The 22,569-nt window shown below is 48.8% G+C and overlaps 1 protein-coding gene across 1 annotated transcript in view; it reads right to left on the minus strand.

Moving 5' to 3' along the window:
* LOC137562603 (complement C3-like) overlaps window positions 1-22,569 on the minus strand; it is a 168,623-nt gene that overhangs the window by 16,394 nt on the left and 129,660 nt on the right. The window contains exons 32-37 of the mRNA XM_068274107.1: window positions 21,217-21,310; window positions 20,347-20,398; window positions 19,412-19,499; window positions 6,788-6,877; window positions 4,734-4,839; window positions 3,116-3,205 (exon numbers count right to left, since the gene is read on the minus strand). Coding sequence (XP_068130208.1) covers window positions 3,116-3,205; window positions 4,734-4,839; window positions 6,788-6,877; window positions 19,412-19,499; window positions 20,347-20,398; window positions 21,217-21,310 — 520 coding nt within the window. The remainder of the gene's footprint in view (window positions 1-3,115; window positions 3,206-4,733; window positions 4,840-6,787; window positions 6,878-19,411; window positions 19,500-20,346; window positions 20,399-21,216; window positions 21,311-22,569) is intronic.

The raw sequence follows: 22,569 nt of genomic DNA on the forward strand, positions 1-22,569 counted from the left end.
AAATTGCAGCCCCTGAAACCCGCTGGTTCCCGAGATAGATTTCTTTAATCTATCTCCTGAACCAGCGGGTCTCGGGGGCTGTAATTTGGCATAGAGGTCGTTCGGGGGGTCCCTTCTCTACCCTGAAAATTTGGGGAGTGTAAGAGGTTGGGAGCGGAGATATTTCGTATTTTATCTCCAGCAGCATCATTAACTTCACACTGAGCATGCGTGCTACTCAGTGTGGAAGGGAGCTTGCGGGCAGCGCAATCAGACATTACACCGGACAGGAGGGGGGACGCAACACAGAATAGAGGGGTGGCAGGGAAAGCGGCGGGGAGGGGGGCCGGACCCCCCACCTCCCTCACCTGGGTCCCCTCCTTCTGGCGCTTCCCCCTCCCAATTAGTAGCAGAGACCGGGCAGGAGCGGGTGGAGAGGTTTTACTCACCTCCTTCCTGCGTTCCAGGCGATAGCGCACAGCGTCATCGTCACGTGACGCTGGTCTCCGCCTTCTCCACCGCCCACTGTGCTTCCTGATTGGCGGAAGCGCAGTGAGTGACAGAGAAGTCGGAGAGCAGCGTCACGTGAGGATGACGCTGTGTGCCATCGCCAGGAGCAGGTAAGTCCTCTCTGCCCGCTGCTGCTAATTAGAAGGGGAAAGCGCCAGAAGGAGGGGACCTAGGTGAGGGAGGTGGGGGGTCCGGCCCCCCTCCCTGCCACCCCTCCTTCCAAGCTTCCCCCATACCGGGGGCAACTTTACTAGCTATTCTGGGGGCAACTTTACTAGCTATTCTGGGGGGAACTATATTACCTACTCTGGGGGCAACACTGGGGTCAACTATATTACCTACTCTGGGGGCAACTATATTACCTACACTGGGGGCAACTATACTAGCTATTCTGGGGGTAACTATACTAGCTATTCTGGGGGCAACTATATTACCTAAACTGGGGGCAACTATATTACCTAAACTGGGGGCAACTATATTACCTACACTGGGGTGAACTATACTAGCTATTCTGGGGGCAACTATATTACCTACACTGGGGGCAACTATATTACCTACACTGGGGGCAACTATACTAGCTATTCTGGGGGTAACTATACTAGCTATTATGGGGGTAACTATTATACCTACACTGGGGGCAACTATTATACCTACACTGGGGGCAACTATATTACCTACACTGAGGGCAACTATATTACCTACACTGGGGGCAACTATATTACCTACACTGGGGGCAACTATATTACCTACTCTGGGGGCAACTATACTACCTACACTGGGGGGCAACTATACTAGCTACTCTGGGGGCAACTGAATTACCTACACTGGGGGCAACTGTATTGCCTACACTGGGGGCAACTATATTACCTAAACTGGGGGCAACTATACTAGCTATTCTGTATCAACTGTCCTGGCCAGGTCTGCTACATGATTGAAGTGTTTTCTGGCCAGGTTGGCCACATGATTGCATATATTTTCTGGTCAAATCTTCCACATGATTGCATGTATTTTCTGGGCAAAGCTGCCGACATGATTGCACGTATTTTCTGGGCAAAGCTGCCGACACGATTGCACATATTTTCTGGGCAAAGCTGCCGACACGATTGCACGTATTTTCTGGGCAAAGCTGCCGACACGATTGCACGTATTTTCTGGGCAAAGCTGCCGACATGATTGCACGTATTTTCTGAGCAAAGCTGCCGACATGATTGCACGTATTTTCTGGGCAAAGCTGCCGACATGATTGCACGTATTTTCTGGGCAAAGCTGCCGACATGATTGCACGTGTTTTTTGGTCAAATCTGCCGACACGATTGAACGTGTTTTCTGGTCAAATCTGCTCACATTCCGTGTATTTTCTTGAGAAAACCTGCACAATTATGTGAATTTTCTGGGGAAAGGGTCACCAAAACTTGGGCCCACTGTCCCGAGATGAGAATAATATTGAGGCTGCCATATTTATCTCCTTTTAAGCAATACCAGTTGCCTGGCTGCCATGCTGGTCCTTTGCCTCTTATTCTTTCAACCATATACCCTGAACAAGCATGCAGCAGGTCAGTGGTTTCTGACAATATTGTCAGAACTGACAAGATTAGCTGCATGCTTGTTTCTGGTGTAATTCAGTTCTACTGCAGCCAAATAGATCAGCAGGGCTGCCTATTGTTTAAAAGGAAATACATATGGCAGCCTCCATATCACTCTCATCCCGGGTTCACTTTAAATTAGTTAGCTCCACCCTCATCCAGTCATGGCCACGCCCGCTTAGCGCTGCAGGTTATAACCACACCCATTTTTTGTTAGCTACCTATATTGAGGCCAACTTTAGGGGAGGGAGCCTACACCTGGGATTACCCGCCGTGTCACATTTAGCATGCCACAGTCGCTTTTTTTTTTATGTGGGGGGTGTCTTAATACCCAGCACCGGGTGTCAAATGCCCTAGGTACGCCACTGCTCATTCACATTACACATGTTGCCATCGATATTTCAGCAACGCGTGCGGGAGGCAGAAACACACGACATCAGAAGTGCACAGACTGCACTGTCTGATGTTCACACTGCATGTGTTGCGGACCAGTGCTGACCACAAACGCATGCTGCACGCATTTTTTGCCCAAACGCATGGCTGTCCCATTCACTACAGTGAGTGGGAATCAGCCACGCAACGCATTGCGGTTCCTATCGGAGGGCCATCTGCGTTGGTAATGTAAACGGTGCCTTAGTTTTTGTGCGTTTGCATTTTTTTTACCGCATATGCTTTCTTCTTGCGTTTTGCGGGCATTTTTACACGTTTGCGGTTCGCATATACAAAACGCATGTGTTTTGTATGCGTTTTTCTATTGTGGTTTTTTTTTTATGCTAATCACTAGGAAGACAACAGGAAGCGGAAATACGTCAGAAAACAATTAAAAAAACGCATATAAAAACACAATACATTGTGTTACCATTGACTTTCAATATGTGCGTTTTTGATGCGTGTTTGAAAACCATGCAACAAAACCAGCGTTTTTAAAAACACATGTTTGAAAACGCATATCCATTTTTTATATGCTTTTTTTGATGTGGTCCACTGACTACCATTAGTGGCAAAAACTCTGCGTTCCCAGCCTTACACCCCCCAGTCTATACCTGAAACACACTGACACTCGGCCTGCTTGCAGATCTTCTTCAGCTCTCCTCCTTCCTTTGTGGGATGGTAGAACTTGGTGCAGGTGCTTCCTGGGAAATGGGGGAAGAGAAGGAACAAAATGAGATTTTCTTATTATTGCGATAGACATTTTCCTTAACCTCCTTGCCGGTTATCCCGAGCTCAGCTCGGGGTAACCTGCGCAGAAGGATTTCTCCGGGCCCGCTTGGCCGATTTTCAAATTTTTTTTTACTGCACGCAGCTAGTACCTTGCTAGCTGCGTGCATATTCCGCTCGCCGCCGCTCGCCACCGATTCGCCGCTATCCGCCACCCCCCCCCTCCAGACCCCTTGCGCAGCCTGGCCAATCAGTGCCAGGCAGCGCTGAGGGGTGGATCGGGATTCCCTCTGACGTCCTGATGTCCATGACGTCGGTGACGTCATCCCGCCCGGTCACCATGGCCGTTCTGAACGGGATTTCCTGCTTACTCTGATCGCCGAAGGCGATCGGAGTGGGTAGGGGGATGCCCCTTGTCAGCGGCTATCATGTAGCGAGCCCTGGGCTCGCTACATGATTTAAAAATAAATAAATTTAAAAAAAGTGCTGCGCTGCCCCCTTGCCGCCAGAATTGGAACGGCAAGGGGGTTAAAGCACAACTGAGGTGATATGATGAGATAGACATGTATGTACAATGCCAAGCACACAAATACCTAGGCTGTGTTCCTTTTTTTCTTACTCTGCCTGAAAGAGTTAAACATCAGGAGCTTGATTCACAAAGCTGTGATAAATCTTATCACGGGCGCGCTAGCGTTTTGTGCACGATATAACGCGCGTAGCGTTTTTTGCGCGCAAACACAATTTTGCAAGCAAAATCGCAGCTGTTTTCGCGTGAAAACGGTCCCAAATTTGTGTTTACGCGCAAAAAACGTTGCGCGAGCTATAACGCTAGCGCGACTGTGATGAGTTATCACGGCTTTGTGAATCAAGCCCCTGATGTGCAAATGACAGTTTCTGCCCAGGTTGGACTGGGTCAGACTATAGCATAACCCTCACTGATAAGTAATTCCAGCCATAAAACACTTTCCTGTCAGTAAATGGCTTCTGGGAGCAGGAAAGAGATAACAAGGATCAATAATTCATAGAATTGAGCTCTGCTATACTTCAATGAAGGTGTCATTCTGCAGAGACAATGAAACAGTAAAAACTTAAAAACTAGATTAAATAGGAAATAAAACTGTTGGATATAAAAAAAAAGTCATTTTTAGGAGAAGGAGGATAGATACAGTTGTTTTTCTCATGCGTTTATTTTCACCTCAGATGTGAACCTGAACTCAGAATGTCCCCTCTGCTCTAAAAGATACTCAACAGCATAATAACCTTTAAACAAAACAAAGTCTGTGTTACAGCTGATACAGATCCCAAAATAAATCTGCACTGTTGCTACTTAACTCCCCAACCTACGCCTAACTCTAACTACCCTCCCCCCCTCCCCCCCCCATTCCATGCCTAAAACTAACAGCCGATGTGGAGTTCAGCTACCATGCCCTAAACCTTACCCCCGCCGAAATTCAGAGTTTGGCTATAGAGCAGTGCCCAAGTCCCCCACTACCCATGCCTTACCCATGCCATAATATTCATATATGGAGACAGTGGCCGGCTGCAGAATTCCAACCTCAAACTTCTTGTGGATCTTGAATTTCACGCATTCAGTTTGTGTTCTGGAGACCTGAAAATAAATGGATTGTATTCAGGGAATATCACAGCATGGACGAATCAAAGGCAACAGATAAACGGGATGAAAGGAGAGAAAGATTAGCTTGTTCACACTATGACCGTTTTCGATTTTTGTTAAGCGATGGCGATTTTGGAAATTGCTCTAAGCGCCTGTGCAATGATTTCCTATGAGCATTTTGATTTCTATCCAATCCCAAATGCGCTACCTGTACCATTTTCTGAGCATTTGTGATTCAATAGCAAGTATTTGAAAAGCGATTTCCTGAGCTTTTTATGAATAAATGCATTGTATTTATTTCCGGGTCAAAGAGTTCACTTCCTGACTGACGTCAGGAAGTGTTAAAAATCATCACTTCACAAAAGCAACAGAGCGCAGGGAAAATCGCTTTAAAAATTGCTAACCAAATCGCTCAGCGCTTGCGATAGTGCCGGCGATTTGTAATGTGAACAAGGCCTAAAAGGACAACTAACAATAAGCATGTTTTTTAAACTTGGATGGGAACAGCTTGTCTAGGTGCGATGATGGGCAGATTCGAGAAACTAGCGACGATGGGCAGATTCGGCGTGGGAGTGATCCGTGCTCATGAGGGTGGAGGAAGCCTCAGGTATATATAAAACTTTTATTTTAGATCGTCTCTGATACACTTTAAGGCCTCGTTTCCATCTGTGCATTGCAGATCGTTGTGAATAACGTGCAGTGTACGCTATCCACAAGGACATCAGAAGTGCATAGACTGCACCGCCCGATGTCCCCACCCATACATTGCAATTCAATGTGGAATCACAGTGCATGGTTGCATTCATTACGGTGTGCTTGAGCTGCAATCCCATTCATGATAAATGAATCAGACCACAAATGCATCTGAGAGAATCGCGTTGTGACGCAGTCCCGTGCGTCATGACAACCACCTGCGTTGCACGCCGAATGCAGATGAAAACAAGGCCTAAAGCGTCTGGGGAGAACTGGTGTGCAGCACTAAGCAGAAGGAAATGTATCTCTTATTTGCTTCCAAAGTAAACATTCTCTAATAGTTGTTTTTGAAACCTGATACCAAGGCAAGATTTTCACACTATAGGTGCGTACGCACGCACTATTGTAACAAATGACGGGTCCGTCAGACCTGTCGTTTGTTACAATAGTGCGTATGTACGCACCTTAAAGTTCTTTGCTGTCAAACGAGAGACCCAGAGACCAGCACTGGCTGTGTTGTCACATTTCAAATAAAACATAGACTCCCCTCTGCTAATGGATCGTTCCAATGCAGATAAAAACTACACAAACTAAAGTACAGCTCTTGGCTCTGATTTTTCGCATGAAAAGTAGGAAAATGCTCAAACAGCTATTGAATAATACTTAAACATTATCTGTATGTTGTCATTTTAGAACATTTGCTTATTGATAGTTGTCCTTTAGGCCCCCTTCACACTTACCGCGTCGATCTGCCTTGCGGTCCATTCCCCCGCTACTTGATCATCGCAATGACCATTAGTCACTATGAGACTATTCACACTAGCCACAGTGCTACGCAATGCAGCATGAGTAGCTAAATCAACACTATGTCGTTGCAAACTCTGTAGTGCGTTGCTACATGATCGTGCGGACCGCACACATTATGCAGCAATGCAAGTCTATGGCGACACAGTAAGTGTGCATGAGTGGTGGCGGCGCCGTGTGCATGCGCAGAGCAACGGCAAACCAGTGACGCACTTCCTGTCCAGCAGGGAATATGTCACTGAGCGGGGGGCGGTGCTATGCATATGCCAATGTCAGTGCACTCTGCTGCAGAGTACTGTGAAAGGGGACATGTTGCGATGCGGTCATCCTGCCCCAGGCTCTCCTGCCGTAGGACGATCGCTCCACACCAAGTGTGAAAGCCTGAAAGGGCGAAACAGAAGCAGCAATGGGGAGACAGCAGAGAGAGCGGGAAACACATGCTTACTTTATCCAGGTAGATAATGAGGGAACCTCGTTCGGAACGCTCCGTGTCCATTTCATACTTGGAGATATATCTGTCCACCCTGTTGGTCAGCTGGAGAGAAGCACAGAAAGACTGTTAGTCAATGCCTTAACATTCATAATAACTTCATAATAACCTTCATTTGTGTGTGTTCTACCTCTGCTCTACGTGATGGTCAAACTTCCAGCCTCAACCTAAACAGTTATCCCCAGGCCTGGATTTACCATAAGGCACTGTAGTGTAGGCTCATGCCTACAGGCGCTTGACGATGGAAAGGCAGCTCACTCCCCTGCCCTAGTGCCTCCCTCTCTCCTTCCATATGCAGAGTCATGAGCGGACTGTAAATGAGAGGTTACTCACCCAGCTCTCGGCATTCCACTAATGAGATCTCCCTTCAGTAAGGTGCACCCCTAGCTACTTAATACTGAGGGTGCCTCTGGCTACCTAATACTGGAAGCACCTGTAGCTACCTATGACTAGTGTTGGGCGAACAGTGTTCGCCACTGTTCGGGTTCTGCAGAACATCACCCTGTTTGGGTGATGTTCGAGTTCGACCGAACACCTAATGGTGTTCGGCCAAACCGTTCGGCCATATGGCCGAACTAAGAGCGCATGGCCGAACGTTCCCCGAACGTTCGGCTAGCACTGTGATTGGCCTAACGGGTCACGTGGTTCGGACCCGAACACGCTCTGATTGGCCGAACGGGTCACGTGGTTCGGGTAAATAAATACCCGATCCACGTCATTTCTCCGCCATTTGTCTGTGGGTTTAGCTTTGGGTAGGCAGGCAGGGTAGTTCTCTCTCCAGCCAGGCTAGCCAGGGTCCCCCCAGTCATTGTGTCGCTGCTGGGAACAGTAGTACACCGCTCACCCACACTGTATAGCATTGTGTTTACTGCCACTCTGTGTACACTGCTCACCCACCACTGTATAGCATTGTGTTTACTGCCACTCTGTGTCTCTGCTGGGAACAGTAGTACACCGCTCACCCGCCACTGTATAGCATTGTGCTCTGTGTCGCTGCTGGGAATAGTAGTACACCGCTCACCCACCACTGTATAGCATTGTGCTCTGTGTTGCTGCTGGGAATAGTAGTACACCGCTCACCCACCACTGTATAGCATTGTGCTCTGTGTCGCTGCTGGGAATAGTAGTACACCGCTCACCCACCACTGTATAGCATTGTGCTCTGTGTCGCTGCTGGGAACAGTAGTACACCGCTCACCCACCACTGTATAGCATTGTGCTCTGTGTCGCTGCTGGGAATAGTAGTACACCGCTCACCCACCACTGTATAGCATTGTGCTCTGTGTCGCTGCTGGGAACAGTAGTACACTGCACCCCACCACTGTATAGCATTGTGCTCTGTGTCGCTGCTGGAAATAGTAGTACACCGCTCACCCACCACTGTATAGCATTGTGCTCTGTGTCGCTGCTGGGAACAGTAGTACACCGCTCACCCACCACTGTATAGCATTGTGCTCTGTGTCGCTGCTGGGAATAGTAGTACACTGCTCACCCACCACTGTATAGCATTGTGCTCTGTGTCGCTGCTGGGAACAGTAGTACACCGCTCACCCACCACTGTATAGCATTGTGCTCTGTGTCGCTGCTGGGAATAGTAGTACACCGCTCACCCACCACTGTATAGCATTGTGCTCTGTGTCGCTGCTGGGAATAGTAGTACACCGCTCACCCACCACTGTATAGCATTGTGCTCTGTGTCGCTGCTGGGAATAGTAGTACACCGCTCACCCACCACTATATAGCATTTCTGTACTGCCACTGTACTGCTGCCAGTCAGCGTGTACTTTAAGGATAAGTGAAATGAAGAAGAAATCCTGTGAAAGAGGGAGGGGCAAGGGAAGAGGTGTTTCCTCTGACGGTTCACGTACAGGCCACAGTGGAGCACCGAAGAAAACCCACTCAATACCGCCCATGTTGTCCAGGAAATCAACCCTCACAAATCCAAAAGAACAGGACCAGATAATTAATTGGATGACCTCTCAAGCGTCCAGCAGTGGGTTAAGCAGCACCAGCACATCACGCACGAGGTCCGAGTCCTCAGCCAGTTACAAGGAGCCAGTGGGCACAAAGCTGACACAACCGGCAGCGACACCACGCACACAACTGCCAGATAACCAGTCCGAAGAATTTCCTCAGGACACAATGGGGTATTCGCAGGAGCTATTCCCAGCCCAACAAACTTCCACCTTTCAAAGGTCAATGGAACAGCCAGAAATGTTGTGCCCGGATTCACAACCATTTACTGTGGGAAATGCACCGCACACTGAAATGCAAGGCGAGTCCGAGGACTTTGAAACCCAAATCCCAGAGCAAGTTGGACAGGAGGGGTTTCAATTGCAGGAGGTCGGCCGAGAAGATCTGGAAGACGACGTTGGAGTGAGCTGCGCAGAGGTTGTTCTGGGGAGCTCTACTCCACGGCGGCGGCCCACAATCACATATGACGAGTTTGAGGAGATGGAAGAGGAGGGTTTGGACAATGTGGACACAGACCCAGATTTTGTATGTGAAGGAGAACATCGCCGTCGTAGCAGCACAGATGAGTCTGTTGAAGAACCCACTGCTGCACGAGTTCGCCTTGTGCCACAAGGTAGACGGCGCGAAATTTCAGGCACCACAAGCGTGGAAGTTCAAGTGAGACGCAAAAGAGGCGCAAACAGAAATCGCCAGCAAGGCAGGTGCTCCAAAGTCTGGCCTTTCTTTGAAGACTGCAGTAAGGATGGTACCATGGTGATTTGCAAGGTGTGCAAGACCCGCCTGAGCAGGGGGAAAAATATTAACAACCTCTCCACCACCAGCATGACCCGCCACATGGTATCCAAACATCCCACTCTGTGGGCAAACGCGGCAGGACAGGGTACCAGCAACACTGCCTCCCTTGGGGTCACCAGACTCACCACCAGACCCTCCTCAGCAGCAGCAGTAGCCCAGCCATTGCGTGGTTCACAACAACATTCACAAACATCAGACGACGCTGACAATGTCACTTTCCGGAATAGTGCTCTTGAGGTCTCCCAGTCTTCATCAAACACAACAATCAACAGCCCTTCAGTGTGCAGCCCTACGGTTCAGTTGTCTGTCTCGGAGATGTTTGAGCGCAAGAGGAAATTGCCAGCAAATGACCCCCGGGCCGTGGCACTAACAGCCAGCATAGCCAAGCTTCTGGCCTGCGAAATGCTGCCATATCGAGTGGTGGAGACAAACAGCTTCAAGGGCATGATGTCAGTGGCCATCCCACGTTACGTGGTTCCCAGCCGCTACCACTTTGCGCGCTCTGCAGTGCCTGAGTTGCATGAGCACGTGGTCAGCAAAATAACCCAAAGCTTGAAGAATGCCGTTGCCTGCAAGGTTCACCTCACCACTGACACCTGGACGAGTGCGTTCGGCCAGGGTCGATACATCTCCCTTACCGCGCACTGGGTGAACCTTGTGGAGCCTGGCAGCGATTCCTCACCTGCTACGGCGCGGGTGTTGCCCACGCCGCAAACAGCTGCACCGCCGTCCCTCCCACTGGATAACAACAACAGCAGCACCTACCTCTCTGACTCCTTCTCCTCCAACGCATCTCAAAGCTGTACCTCATCCGGAAACGCTAACCCAGCAGCAGTAGGATCGTGGAAGCAGTGCAGCACAGCTGTTGGCATGCGTCAGCAAGCATTGCTGAAGCTGATCTGCCTTGGGGATAAGCAGCACACAGGGGAGGAAATTTGGAGGGGAATAAAGGAACAGACGGATTTGTGGCTGGCACCGCTGGACCTGAAACCGGGCATGGTTGTGTGTGATAATGGGAGTAATCTCATTCGCGCTTTAAGGTTGGCTAAGCTGACACACATCCCTTGCCTGGCGCACGTGATGAACCTAGTAGTTCAGCGGTTCCTGAGGACATACCCAGGCGTGGCCGATCTTCTGTTGAAGGTGCGACGAGTGGCCAAACATTGTAGAAATTCCAGTACTGCTTCGGGGGCACTCGCCAAGATGCAGGAGCGCTTCAATCTCCCCCACCATCGCTTGCTGTGTGATGTCCCTACGCGCTAGAATTCTACGCTGCACATGCTAGCCCGCTTTTGCGAGCAGAAGAGTGCAGTGGTCCAGTACATGACGGCGCAGTACCGAGGCGCATCCGGACAGCTGCCAAGCTTCTGTGGATCCGATTGGGCCAACATGTTGGACCTCTGCCAAGTCCTCCAAAATTTTGAGCAATCCACGTTGCTTGTGAGCAGTGACAACTCTTCAGTCAGCATTACCATACCACTGCTGTGTTTACTGAAGAAGTCAATGTTGAAAATCAAGGAAACAGCTGTCATGATGATGCAACTGGGGGAATCTGAAGGAGAAAACGATCAGCGTGATAATACCAACATCAGGCCATCTGCCTCAGGAAACGCTGGCCCCAGCAGCTATGACGAAGAAGAGGAGGAGGAACAGCTGGAGTTGGAGCAGGAATTTCATGCCACCACTGACGAGGGCCAGAGCGGTGCACGTTGGACTTCCACAATTCAGCGCGAATGGTCAGCAGAAGCAGACCAGGAAGAAGGTGACGACTATGATGCATCACAACTATCACAACGCTCACAAGAGGATGATGAGGATTCTGGCAGGACTCTGGCACACATGGCTCAATTCATGCTAGACTGCATTGAACGCGACCCACGCATTGTGCGCATTCTGGACAACACCAATTACTGGGTTTATACCCTTCTGGATCCACGGTACAAACACAATGTTCCAAAACTGCTTGAAGAAAGAGTCAGACAGGTCAAAATGGAAGAATACCAGCAGGCCCTTGTGGAGACTTTAGAGAGGAGATTGACATCCTCCCCCTCCTCTAGCCAGTTGTACGCCGACAGACTGACTTCCGCAAACCCAGGACGACCAGGAGGGCAGCAAAACAACACAAGCCGCAGCTAGTGCCCAAAAGGGAATGGTATCGGCAGTGTCCTTGGAGTGGGAAAATTTTCTGACACCCATGCAGCAGCCCACAGAACAGCAAGCGTGCAGATCCACCTTCAACACCGATCGCCTGGAGAAGATGGTCAAGGACTACATGTCAGATGGCGTAGCTGTGTTGAACAATCCATCTGTACCCTTCAACTATTGGGTATCGAAGCTAGACACCTGGCACGAACTGGCAATGTACGCAATAGAGGTGCTGGCTTGCCCGGCAGCCAGCGTTATGTCGGAACGCTGTTTCAGTGCTGCCGGAGGCATCGTCACAGATCGGCGTATCCGCCTCTCCACAGAAAATGCAGATCGTCTGACTCAAATTAAAATGAATCAATCCTGGATTGGAAACGACTACGCAACACTCCCGGACCCCAACCAAGTAACATGAACAATGAACATCTGTGATGGGTTAGCGTTTCCGGTCCCTGTTTATTGAACCTCTCATCTGTATTACATTTATGACTGCATGGCGACAAAATGCATTGCTATCCGCACGCTTCTTGTCCTCATGCAAGGCCTGGGTTGTTGTGTCTCAAAGCGTGGCCTTCTCCTCCTGCGCCACCCTCCTCCTGTTCCATCACGTGTGCTGCTGCTGGGTTAGCGTTACCGGTCCCTTTTCCTGGAACCTCTTATCTGTATTACATTTATGACTGCATGGCGACAAAAAGCATGTTACCTGTGCAAAGAAAAATGACATTTTCCGCATTTAAAAGACATTTTTCCTTTGAAACTTTACAATCAATTTTCTCAAAAACTATAAGCTCTTTTTCAAATATTTTTTTTCCTCTTGTACCCACTCCCAAGGTGCACATACCCTGCAAATTTGGGGTATGTAGCATGTGAGGAAGCTTTACAAAGCACGAAAGTTCGGGTCCCCATTGACTTCCATTATGTTCGGAGTTCGGAGCGAACACCCGAACATCGCGGCCATGTTCGGCGAACGTTCGCGAACCCGAACATCCAGGTGTTTGCCCAACACTACCTATGACAGGCAAGGGTAGTAAGGGAGAAGTGACAGCTGGGACAGCCAGCACACTTGTGGTGCGGTTCGGTGGGGGTTTGGTAGGCTCATGGAGGGCGAAGTCTAAGGTGCCAGGACATCTGTGCCTATAGGCTCCTGTGATGTACATCCAGGCCTGGTTAGTCCAGTGCTCTGGGCAGTAATCTTAGCAGCTGAGAGGGGCATCACAAGGCAACATTGACCAATCCATCATTTTTTGTCTCACACCCACTGATACCTGCCACCGCGTGTTTGCGCAGTAGAAACATCTCCCACATATCCGGTCAGCAGTGTAGCTGGAATTCTGGTGGTTTTTAAGCAATCTCTGTCTCACCTATTGTCACCCTCTGTGAGGTAGGATTTGATACTTTTGTATTACAAGCATGATGTAGAGAATTGACTTTAAGTGTACCAGAGATGAAGAGGACTAAAAGTTGTATACATAGCTGGGGCTTCTTCCAGCATTCTCCACACAGATCTCTCCCACGCCGGCGTCTTAATTCTCCCAGATGGTCCGGTAGCAGCCCCGTTCACCGTGGCCAGTCGGCGCAGACACAGCGCACTCCCCCGTCTCGCTCCCGCAGCTGGGAGCATTCTGCACCTGCACTGTAGTACTGCGCAGGTTCAGAGCGCTCCTGGCAACTGTAGCACAGCGAGGTGGGCACACGCGGCCATGCCATGTATGCGCAGTACGCCAGACTGGCCGCAGTGAACAAGAGGTGGGGGGAACAATAGGTAGGGCAGTATACAATGTGTATACCTAGAGGCAGTGTATTTTATGTTATCTATTAAGGAGTACAACTTGGCCAGAGATTGAAGGGGGAATGGCATTTTTTCGGACATTGCATCTGAATCCCCATTGGCATGGATATGCCAGTAGTTCAATCAGAGCCAAGACAGGGTCCTCCATCACCCAATGCTGAGACATCAAAGTGCGCCCCTCCATCCCTCCCACCCCAGCCGTCACACATTGATTGCTATTAGACTATGAGGCGGCCCAACCCTCCCCAACCCTCCCCAACACCTTCATCTCTAGTTATCTGGCTTGCAGCCACCGCCATGTATCCCCTTTTCTTATTTCTCTCAGCATCAAACACAATAGGGGAATGATAGCTGAGTGAGTTGTGCATCCCGTCCTACACTGCGCCCTGAGGCTGGAGCCTCTCTCGCCTCTGCCCAGCCCTGCGCCCCCTCCTACACTGCGCCCTGAGGCCGGAGCCTCTCTTGCCTCTGCCTCCGCCCAGCGACCAAATCCTACACTGCGCCCTGAGGCTGGAGCCTCTCTCGCCTCTGCCTCGGCCTGGCCCCTTAGCTCAATAGTCTTATCAGCTGAAAGCTTACCCTTTTTCTTTTAAGTTAGCCAATAAATTAATAAATTAAATAAATGGTACCTTTCTCATTAAAAATGTTCTGCAGTAAAGCGAATGTCAATTGAAATAAAAAAAACATCAACAAAAAAACCCAGATCCCTAACTAAGGAGAGGGAAGGCTCTGGGTCCTATAGAAGTTCTCAAAGTGTGGTAGGCGTACCATAGGGGTACTTCTGATGGTTTCAGGGGGTTCTCGGGCTTGTTATACTTAACCAAGAATAACAAATTTCGAGTTTTAGAAATTCCTGAATCTTATTTAAACATCAAATTAGTATTTTAGCTAATATAAAGCAATAGTAAATGCTTGGACATTGTTTAGAACCAATTATGTACTATGATTAAATATATATTTGTCAAGGGGTACTTGTGATTAGTGTTGCTCAAATCCGGATCCGGGAGATACCCAGATAGTTGCTAACCGGATATCTCCCAGTAGACCTGTGCGGGGTGGGGTCAATCTTACCTGTCTGACGTCTTCTTAGCTCCGTCCCTGGCACCTCCCACGATGCGGTCCACGCGGCGGTCACATGACTACAAACACTTCCTCCATCTGGGTTGAAGGAGGAAGTTGAAGGAGGAAGTGTTTGTAGTCACGTGATGCGTGTGGACCGCATCGTGGGAGGTGCCGAGGGACGGATGGAGAAGACGTCCGACATGTAAGATTGACCCCCCCCACCCACCCCTCACAGGTCTACTGGGAGATATCTGGATAGCAACTATCCGGGTGTCTCCCGGATCCGGATTTGAGCAACACTGCTTGTGATAAGGTTTATTATGCTAGGCTAGGGGGCACTTGGTGAGTACAGGGTTTCAAAAGGGGTACATACCAATAAAATGTTGAGAAACACTGCTATAGAGCCTTTACATTCCTCTCACGGTCCCCGCGTTCCAGCGCTGTTGCCTCATACCAATCTGCAGGAGGTTTATACGTTTTCGGGAGCCTGAGTGCTCCTGAAGACGGACGGACGGCTCCATATTGCGCATGCGCAAAGCACAAGAGCATGCAATAGAGCACGCTAGCACAGGTGCAGTATGGAGCTGCCCGTCTTCAGAAGCACTCAGGCTCCTGAAGACTTACGACGCCTCCTACGGCGTCACTGAGCAGTGTTTGACCAATCTGAGAGATACTGAAATAGAGGGTGACAGCGCAGCAATAAGGGGATCAGGAGAGGAACGGGAAGGCTCTATATAGCACAGTGCCACAACAGCGCATGCTTTGCAGGAAACCACAAACATGTCTTAGCAGAGCTGATTATCTACCTCTGTGGCAGAGGCTTAGGTAGAGATTATGGGGCCCCATAGCAACATTTTGATGGTGTCCTCAGACCTAGGCACTCAAGAGCAATGCCACCTGCTCCTATCCCATACTATATATGGTAAGTTGACTGGCCAATGTACATTCCTATGCAGCACGGTGGCATAGAGGTTAGCATACGCTTGCAGCGCTGGGTCCCCGGTTGGAATCCCAGCCAGGGCACTATCTGCACGGAATTTGTATGCTATCCCCGTGTCTGCGTGGGTTTCCTCCGGGTTCTCCAGTTTCCTCCCAAAAACATACAGATAAGTTAATTGGCCTTCCCCTAAAATTGGCCCTAGACTACGATACATACACTACACGATACATACATAGACATAGGACTAAAGTAGGAATTAGATTGTGAGCCCCACTGAAGGACAGTTAGTGACAAGACTATAAACTCTGTACAGCGCTGCGTAAGATGTTGGCGCTATATAAATACTAAATATTATTATTATTAATAATAATAATAATATTTAAGGGGCACTGAGATAAAGTCAGAGCGTGGAGAAAAACAGGAAAATAAATAGTGAACACATTACCGCTTGGGCCCCCTTTGATCAAAGGCCCCAAAGCAATTGCTATGGCTGCTATGGCTCTTGCTACGCCTCTGCTGAGTGGAATTCCACAAAACATGCACTGTTGGTGGGCCTTAAGGACAGGGGAACATTTAGGACCAACAAAGTATCCAGCTTTTTTTTCAGTTCAGTTTACATCACTTTAAATACATTGCCAGGATGAAAAGGAGGAGACAGGCGCCATCTGCTGTAAGAAACCCAATATTGCTTCTTTCATCTATCTCTACTATACGCATAATGAAACTCAGCTGACAGGCCAAGGGAATATTTGAGGAAATAGAGGTGTGATGTGTGTCATGTTAATGCATAGCTTTCAGAAATTACTTCTATAGAAGACATGAAAGACATTTATTGCATATTTCAATTTATCTCATGTGCATGACATTTCCTAGTTTAAAGTGAACCATAGACAAAGCCCCCTTATGTATTTTACCATATATATCAGTGGGAACATTAGAGAAAAAAAACTACCCTGCTCTCTGCTTCATCCTTCACTGCTCAACCTGCTTCTAATCAGCCCTGATAAAGTCCCCGACTGAGCATTCCATCTGGTTTTGCTCAGGAATCATTATAGCTGAGTCATTATAGCAGAGCCAGAAGGGGGCAGGCTTGGGCTTGAAAAGACATCAGAGAAGACAGACTCAGCTATAATGATTCCTGAGCAAAGCCAGACTGGCAGGGATTTTATCAGGGCTGTAACAAGCAGGTCGGGGTTTTATCAGGGCTGATAAGAAGCAGGCTGAGCAGTGAAGGATGAAACAGAGAGCAGGGTAGGTGTTTTCTCTAATGTTCCCACTGATATACTGTATATGGTAATATACATGAGGGTGCTTCGTCTCTGGTTCACTTTAAGTTCTACCATGTGCACAACAGTTCTGACTAATGATAATGCCCAGTTCTGGCTTCCCTACACACATGGCCACCGGGTGGATTGGTAACCGTGCATGTGCACACCGGGATGTTCTCAGCATTCACTATCAGGCCAGATGACTGCCCCTGCCCTCTGGGGACGAGGAGGCAGGCGGATGGCAGTGGCGTAGCTATGGGTGGGCAAGGGGGGACACATGTCCCCAGGCGCAGCACTGTAAGGGGGCGCAGAGCATGGACACCGCACCCCCTGAGTGAGTGAGAGCCAGCGCGATGGCTGCCGGAAGTGCCCCTGCTTCTCTCCATCCCTCTGCAGAGGAGTGCTGAAGTGTTAACAACAGCAGAACAAGGGGGGCACATCTGGCTAACTATAGGGGGTACATCTGACTATCTAAACGGGGGGAAGGGAGGTACATCTGGCTATATAAACAGCATTTGTACATTTAGCACCACCCATGACCACACCCACATTCTGATGCGTGGCCATGCCCAATTTGTCCAGAGGGGGGACAAAAACTGTCTTTGTCCCCGGGCAATGAAAAACCTAGCTACACCTCTGCTGGATGGAGGAGGAGCAAGAAGTGTGACATCATGGTGTCGGCATTACATACTCCACTAATGTACCCCCAGCCTAATCATACAGGTGAGGACCACAAGCCTGGCTCCACCTCACAATCATTAAACTCTGCCCCTCGGCCACCTGCGATATTGCGCTAAGTTCCCGACAAGAAAAGACGAGAGGAGCACTCACATAGAATAATGAAAACTTAGTTTATAGGCCAACCTTGCTCAAACCGCACTACAATGTTTTAAACCATTCATAAGCTTATCATGGCTCACGTGCACAAGGATCTCCTCCGTGTACAGGAGGATCACCCACTACGCATTTCAAGAAAGGAGGGGACAGATTCCTGCAATCCTCTAAGTCTGTGTTCAGCTGGGTCATCCACTATGCATTTTGAGATAGGAAGGAATGGATCTTTACAGTCATCTGACTTTGCATACAGCTGGATCACCCAGAGCCGGGAAAAGGTCCTCCAGCACCCAAAGCTGAGACACCAAAGGGCGCCCCTCCATCCCTGCCACTCCAGCCGTCACACACTGATTGCTATTAGACTAAGAGGCGCCACAGGGCCCACAACCTCCCCAACACCTTAATATCTAGTTATATGGCTTGCAGTCACTGCCATGTATGCCCTTTTCTTATTTCTTTCTGCTTCAAACACAATTAGGAATGACAGCTGAATGAATTGTGCGCCCCCTCCTACACTGCACCCTGAGGCTGGAGCCTCTCCAGCCTATGCCTCGGCCCTACCCTGGGATCACCAACTACACATTGTGAGAATGGAGGGGACAGATCCTTACAGTCCTTAGTCAACAGTTACACAGGCTCAAATCGCATACTGGGTGCCCCAGCTGTACACAGAGTCAGAGGATTGCAGGGATCTGTCTCCTCCATTCTGAATCTACTGCCGGTTCCACTGCTGTCCACAGTTGGACTGTTGTTGCTTGACAACCCTTTGCACATGAGCCCTGATAGGCGTATGATAGGTGTTTTTATAACAGGGTCGCACTACAGTGCACAAAATGTCAACCATATGACCCTGCAGAAGAGTGCTCCGACAGGGTCATATGCATAGCGCCAACCCCCCCCTCCCCTCGCCTAGTGTTGTACTCCCTACCAGAGCCGGGACAAGGTCCCCCAGCACCCAAGGCTGAGACACCAAAGTGCGCCCCTCCATCCCTCCCACCCCAGCCGTCACACACTGATTACTACTAGACTAAGAGGTGCCCCAGGGCCCCCCAAACCCCCCCCCCCCCCCAACACCTTAATCTCTAGTAATTATTGCTTGCTGTCACTGCCATGTATACCATCTTTCTTATTTCTCTCTGCAGTAGGGGAATGATAGCCGAGTGAGTTTTGCGCCCCTCCTACACTGCGCCCTGAGGCTGGAGCCTCTCTCGCCTCTGCCTAGCCAGGCCCTGCTCCCTACTGTACTAGAAGTACGTCACTGAGATTCTCAGGTTTCCCCACCATATTCCCATCATTTCGCGCATGCACGCCGCACTGCCAACATGTTTAAATTTCCTGCATTGCCCATTGACTTACATTACTTCTGCCGCTCCTGCGTCGCTGACTTTGTGGCGGATCGGGCACTTCCAGCACGACATGAAGGGACGCAATAAGTGTGCTAGGCCCCATTGCCTTGCATTGCTGTTGCGAATCCCTGCGGTAACATAGGTTATCGCAATGCAGGTTTGCAAGGCATGTGTAAAATTGGCCTCAACAAACTAAGGGTAATCACTCTATGAGAGCGTTCCTCTCGTCTTTTATTTTCAGCACAGAATAATCCCAGTGTTTTAAGATGCATCCATGAAGATATTGCCCTGGCGTTTAAGAATTATTATTATTATTGATTTATAAAGCGCCAACATATTCCGTGGCGCTGTTAGACTTGCCCAACATCCATGCGCTTTATCTGCTGCGCAGATTGCATTTATGTGTTTCTGCACCAAGTTACTCACCGCGCCGAGATCATCCATGTCTGGTGTGTATCCAGTTAGCAGCATCATGTCCACAACCGTCATGGTGGCATCATAGGAACCAAGGTACCTGCGGAGGACACATTATAGCAGTGCGATGCTGATTTCCTGCAGGCCCAGAGGAGAGGACAGCAGAGCTGGAAATGGTTTGCTAATCAATTCACATTATATGTATCAGAAACATGCATTTAAAGGGAACCCATGGCGAGAGGGATATGGAGGCTTCCATATTTATTTCCTTGTAAACAATGCCAGTTCCCTGGCAGTCCTGCTGATCTTTTGGCATAAGTAGTGTCTCAGTGAGTAGTTTCAGGGTGTAATTCGCAGTGAAGAATATCTAGCCTGACACAGACCTTGCATCTAGACACAGACCCCCTACCTCTCTAGGCAGACTCCCACCTCTCCAGACAAAGTCTCTGATCTCTCTAAACACAGAGCAAGTCTTTCTATACACAGGCCCCTCCTCTCTAAACACAGGCCCCTCCTTATTAAACACAGCCGCCTGCCTCTCTAGACACAGGCCCCTCCTCTCTAAACACAGGCCCCTCCTTTCTAAACACAGCCACCCGCCTCTCTAGACACTGGCCCCTCCTCTCTAAACATAGGCCCCTCCTTTCTAAACAGCCACCCGCCTCTCTAGACACAGACCCCTCCTCTCTAAACACAGATCCCGCCTCTCTAGGCCAGGGACGGATCTAGACCAAGTTGCGCCTGGGGCAAGGTCAGGTTTTTTGCGCCTAAAGATCAGGTTTTGGCGCCTAAACTACCATTCCCCATCCAAATTTTGCTGCCTTTTTAAGAATTCAACAAACTGCGCCTGGGGCAAGAGACCCGTCTGCCCCCCCCCTAGATCCGTCCCTGCTCTAGGCACAGGTCACAGTGCAGACAATAGTTTTCTGTAATTAGAGCACACTTACTTCATGCAGATATTTATGTACAGAGATTGAAGGGCATCAATAGGCTTCTTCACTGTAAGATATAAAAATAAATTGAGATTGACTCTCCATCTTAGTTAAAAACCGCTATGCCGTTTATTAGACATGTACTTTTTATTTCTAAAGGTACCCAAATCCTACACACATAGCTTTCTGCCCAGTCTGGCAAACAGATTGACTCTCAGTGATCTAAACCTGATCAGAGAGGGATTGGCTCCATCCACACACTGCACACAGATGTTCAATAGATTCCGCCATTGAACTGCAGCATTGCACGGTTGGTTGCAATGCTACAGGCCATTGATCTACCGCCACTTTCAATTGACCAAGATTTTGAATACTAAGAACACAATGTGCAAGTAAGCTCTTATACTGCATGGAAGAGGTAAAAAAAGTTAGTAACCCGAGGAAGTGGCGGAAGCAAGTCTCACAAAACGCGTTGTTTAAGCTCCCTACACAATAAAATACCTAAACAGTGATCCGGATTTAGTAGCTTTTCATGCTGCATTCTATGCTCCAAACATATTGCTTCTCCACATGTACAGCTCACAAGGTCCAGACTCCAGTCCAGTATGTGGGCAGCATGCCGGCTACGTGGCTAAAGTCTTGCAGCTTTAGAGCCCCAAGTTTGACTGTTCAACATGGAGTTTGTATCCTCCACGGACTTTGGTTTAATCGAACATCTCTAGCACATATCTCTAGGGGAACTGGCCAAAATTAGACCGTCCCCCTCTGAGAGAAAGTTAGCAACATAAATTGCTCAGAGTACTCTGTAAAGCACTGCAAGGAAGGTCAGCGCTATATAAATTCATAAATATAACAATAATGCATTTACATTGCTCAGCTGCTTACCTGATTGTGGCACCTCTTCAACTGTAACAGAGAATTCAAAATTCTTGCATGTGGCCACTCCCTCTGCCAGGGGTGCGTAGTACACGGACATCACCTGTGAGCAGTACAGAGGAGGACACACACTTTTTCGTCAGTTTGCAGGCCCAGTATGGGTAGCATATGTGGCAGCAGCAGTTAAAGTGTCTATTATACTCAAATTGTATCTATGGTCTAACACATTTAACACAGCATAAAATGAACAGCTAAAACCATCTGACTGGTTTTCAAGGTACTGGAAGGGTTAAAGCTCAGGGTAGGTGCACACTCAGCAGAAACGCTAGCATTGCGGTAAACTCTGTGTTTTTGCCGCTAATGGAAGTCCATGGGCCGCAAGAAAAAACACATAAAACACCGCAAATTAGTTTTCTATGCGTATGTTTTCAAAAACCCTGGTTTTGTTGCATAATGTGCAAAAACGCTTTAAAAACGCACATAATGAAAGACAAAGGAAATGCAATGGTATGCGTTTTCCATGCATTTTTATATGCATTTTTGTAAAAAATAAATGAAAAAATGTTTTGTGATGCATTTCCGCTTCCTGTTTTTTCCCTAGTTATTTGCATAAAACGCAATTGTAAAACGCACGAAAAACGCATACTAATGTGTTTGCGGTATATGTGAACTGCAAACGCATAAAAAAGCATGCAAAACGCTTGGAAAAAACCCCCACTTAAAACACAGCCTTTCATGTTATGTTATGTGTGCACCTACCTTCAAGCTTTTTACCTCATTTAGCTGCTAATTGACAAGCTTGCCTTGACCAGATAAATAGCAGGCAGCACCTCCCCTTAATGCCGATATTTTAAAGGGCGCAGGCCCACAACCGGTGTGCTGGGCCTAAATTTGACTGTAGGTATCAGCATTCTCATAGCAGCTAACTTAAGATGGTAAAAAAATGCCATCAGATCGATTTTCAATAGATTTCATACTGAAATATATTGGAAATCTGTTCCTAGTAAAAAAATGTCCTAAACACATCAGATAGATCAGAGAAATCTATCTGATGATCTATCTGCTGCTAATCTAGGGCCGGCCCGCCCATGAGGCGGGGTGACACTTTTGCCTCAGGCGGCACCCGCCCGTCCGTGGGTGTGAGGGGCCGCCCGAGCTGGAGGGGATAGCGGGCAGGAAGGGGGTATTGGGCCTAGCGGCGGGGAGGGGGGGTCGGACCCCCCCCCTCCCTCGCCTGGGTCCCCCGTCCTCCGCTCCCCTCCAGCTTTAAAAAGTTGCGTGGCTGGCTCGCTGCAGCTGTAAGAGGCAACGGGCAGGGATCACTCACCTCTTCCTCGTTCCAGCCTGTGCTCCACTGACGTC

The sequence above is a fragment of the Hyperolius riggenbachi genome, chromosome 3 (assembly GCF_040937935.1).
Source record: "Hyperolius riggenbachi isolate aHypRig1 chromosome 3, aHypRig1.pri, whole genome shotgun sequence".
Lineage (NCBI taxonomy): Eukaryota > Metazoa > Chordata > Amphibia > Anura > Hyperoliidae > Hyperolius > Hyperolius riggenbachi.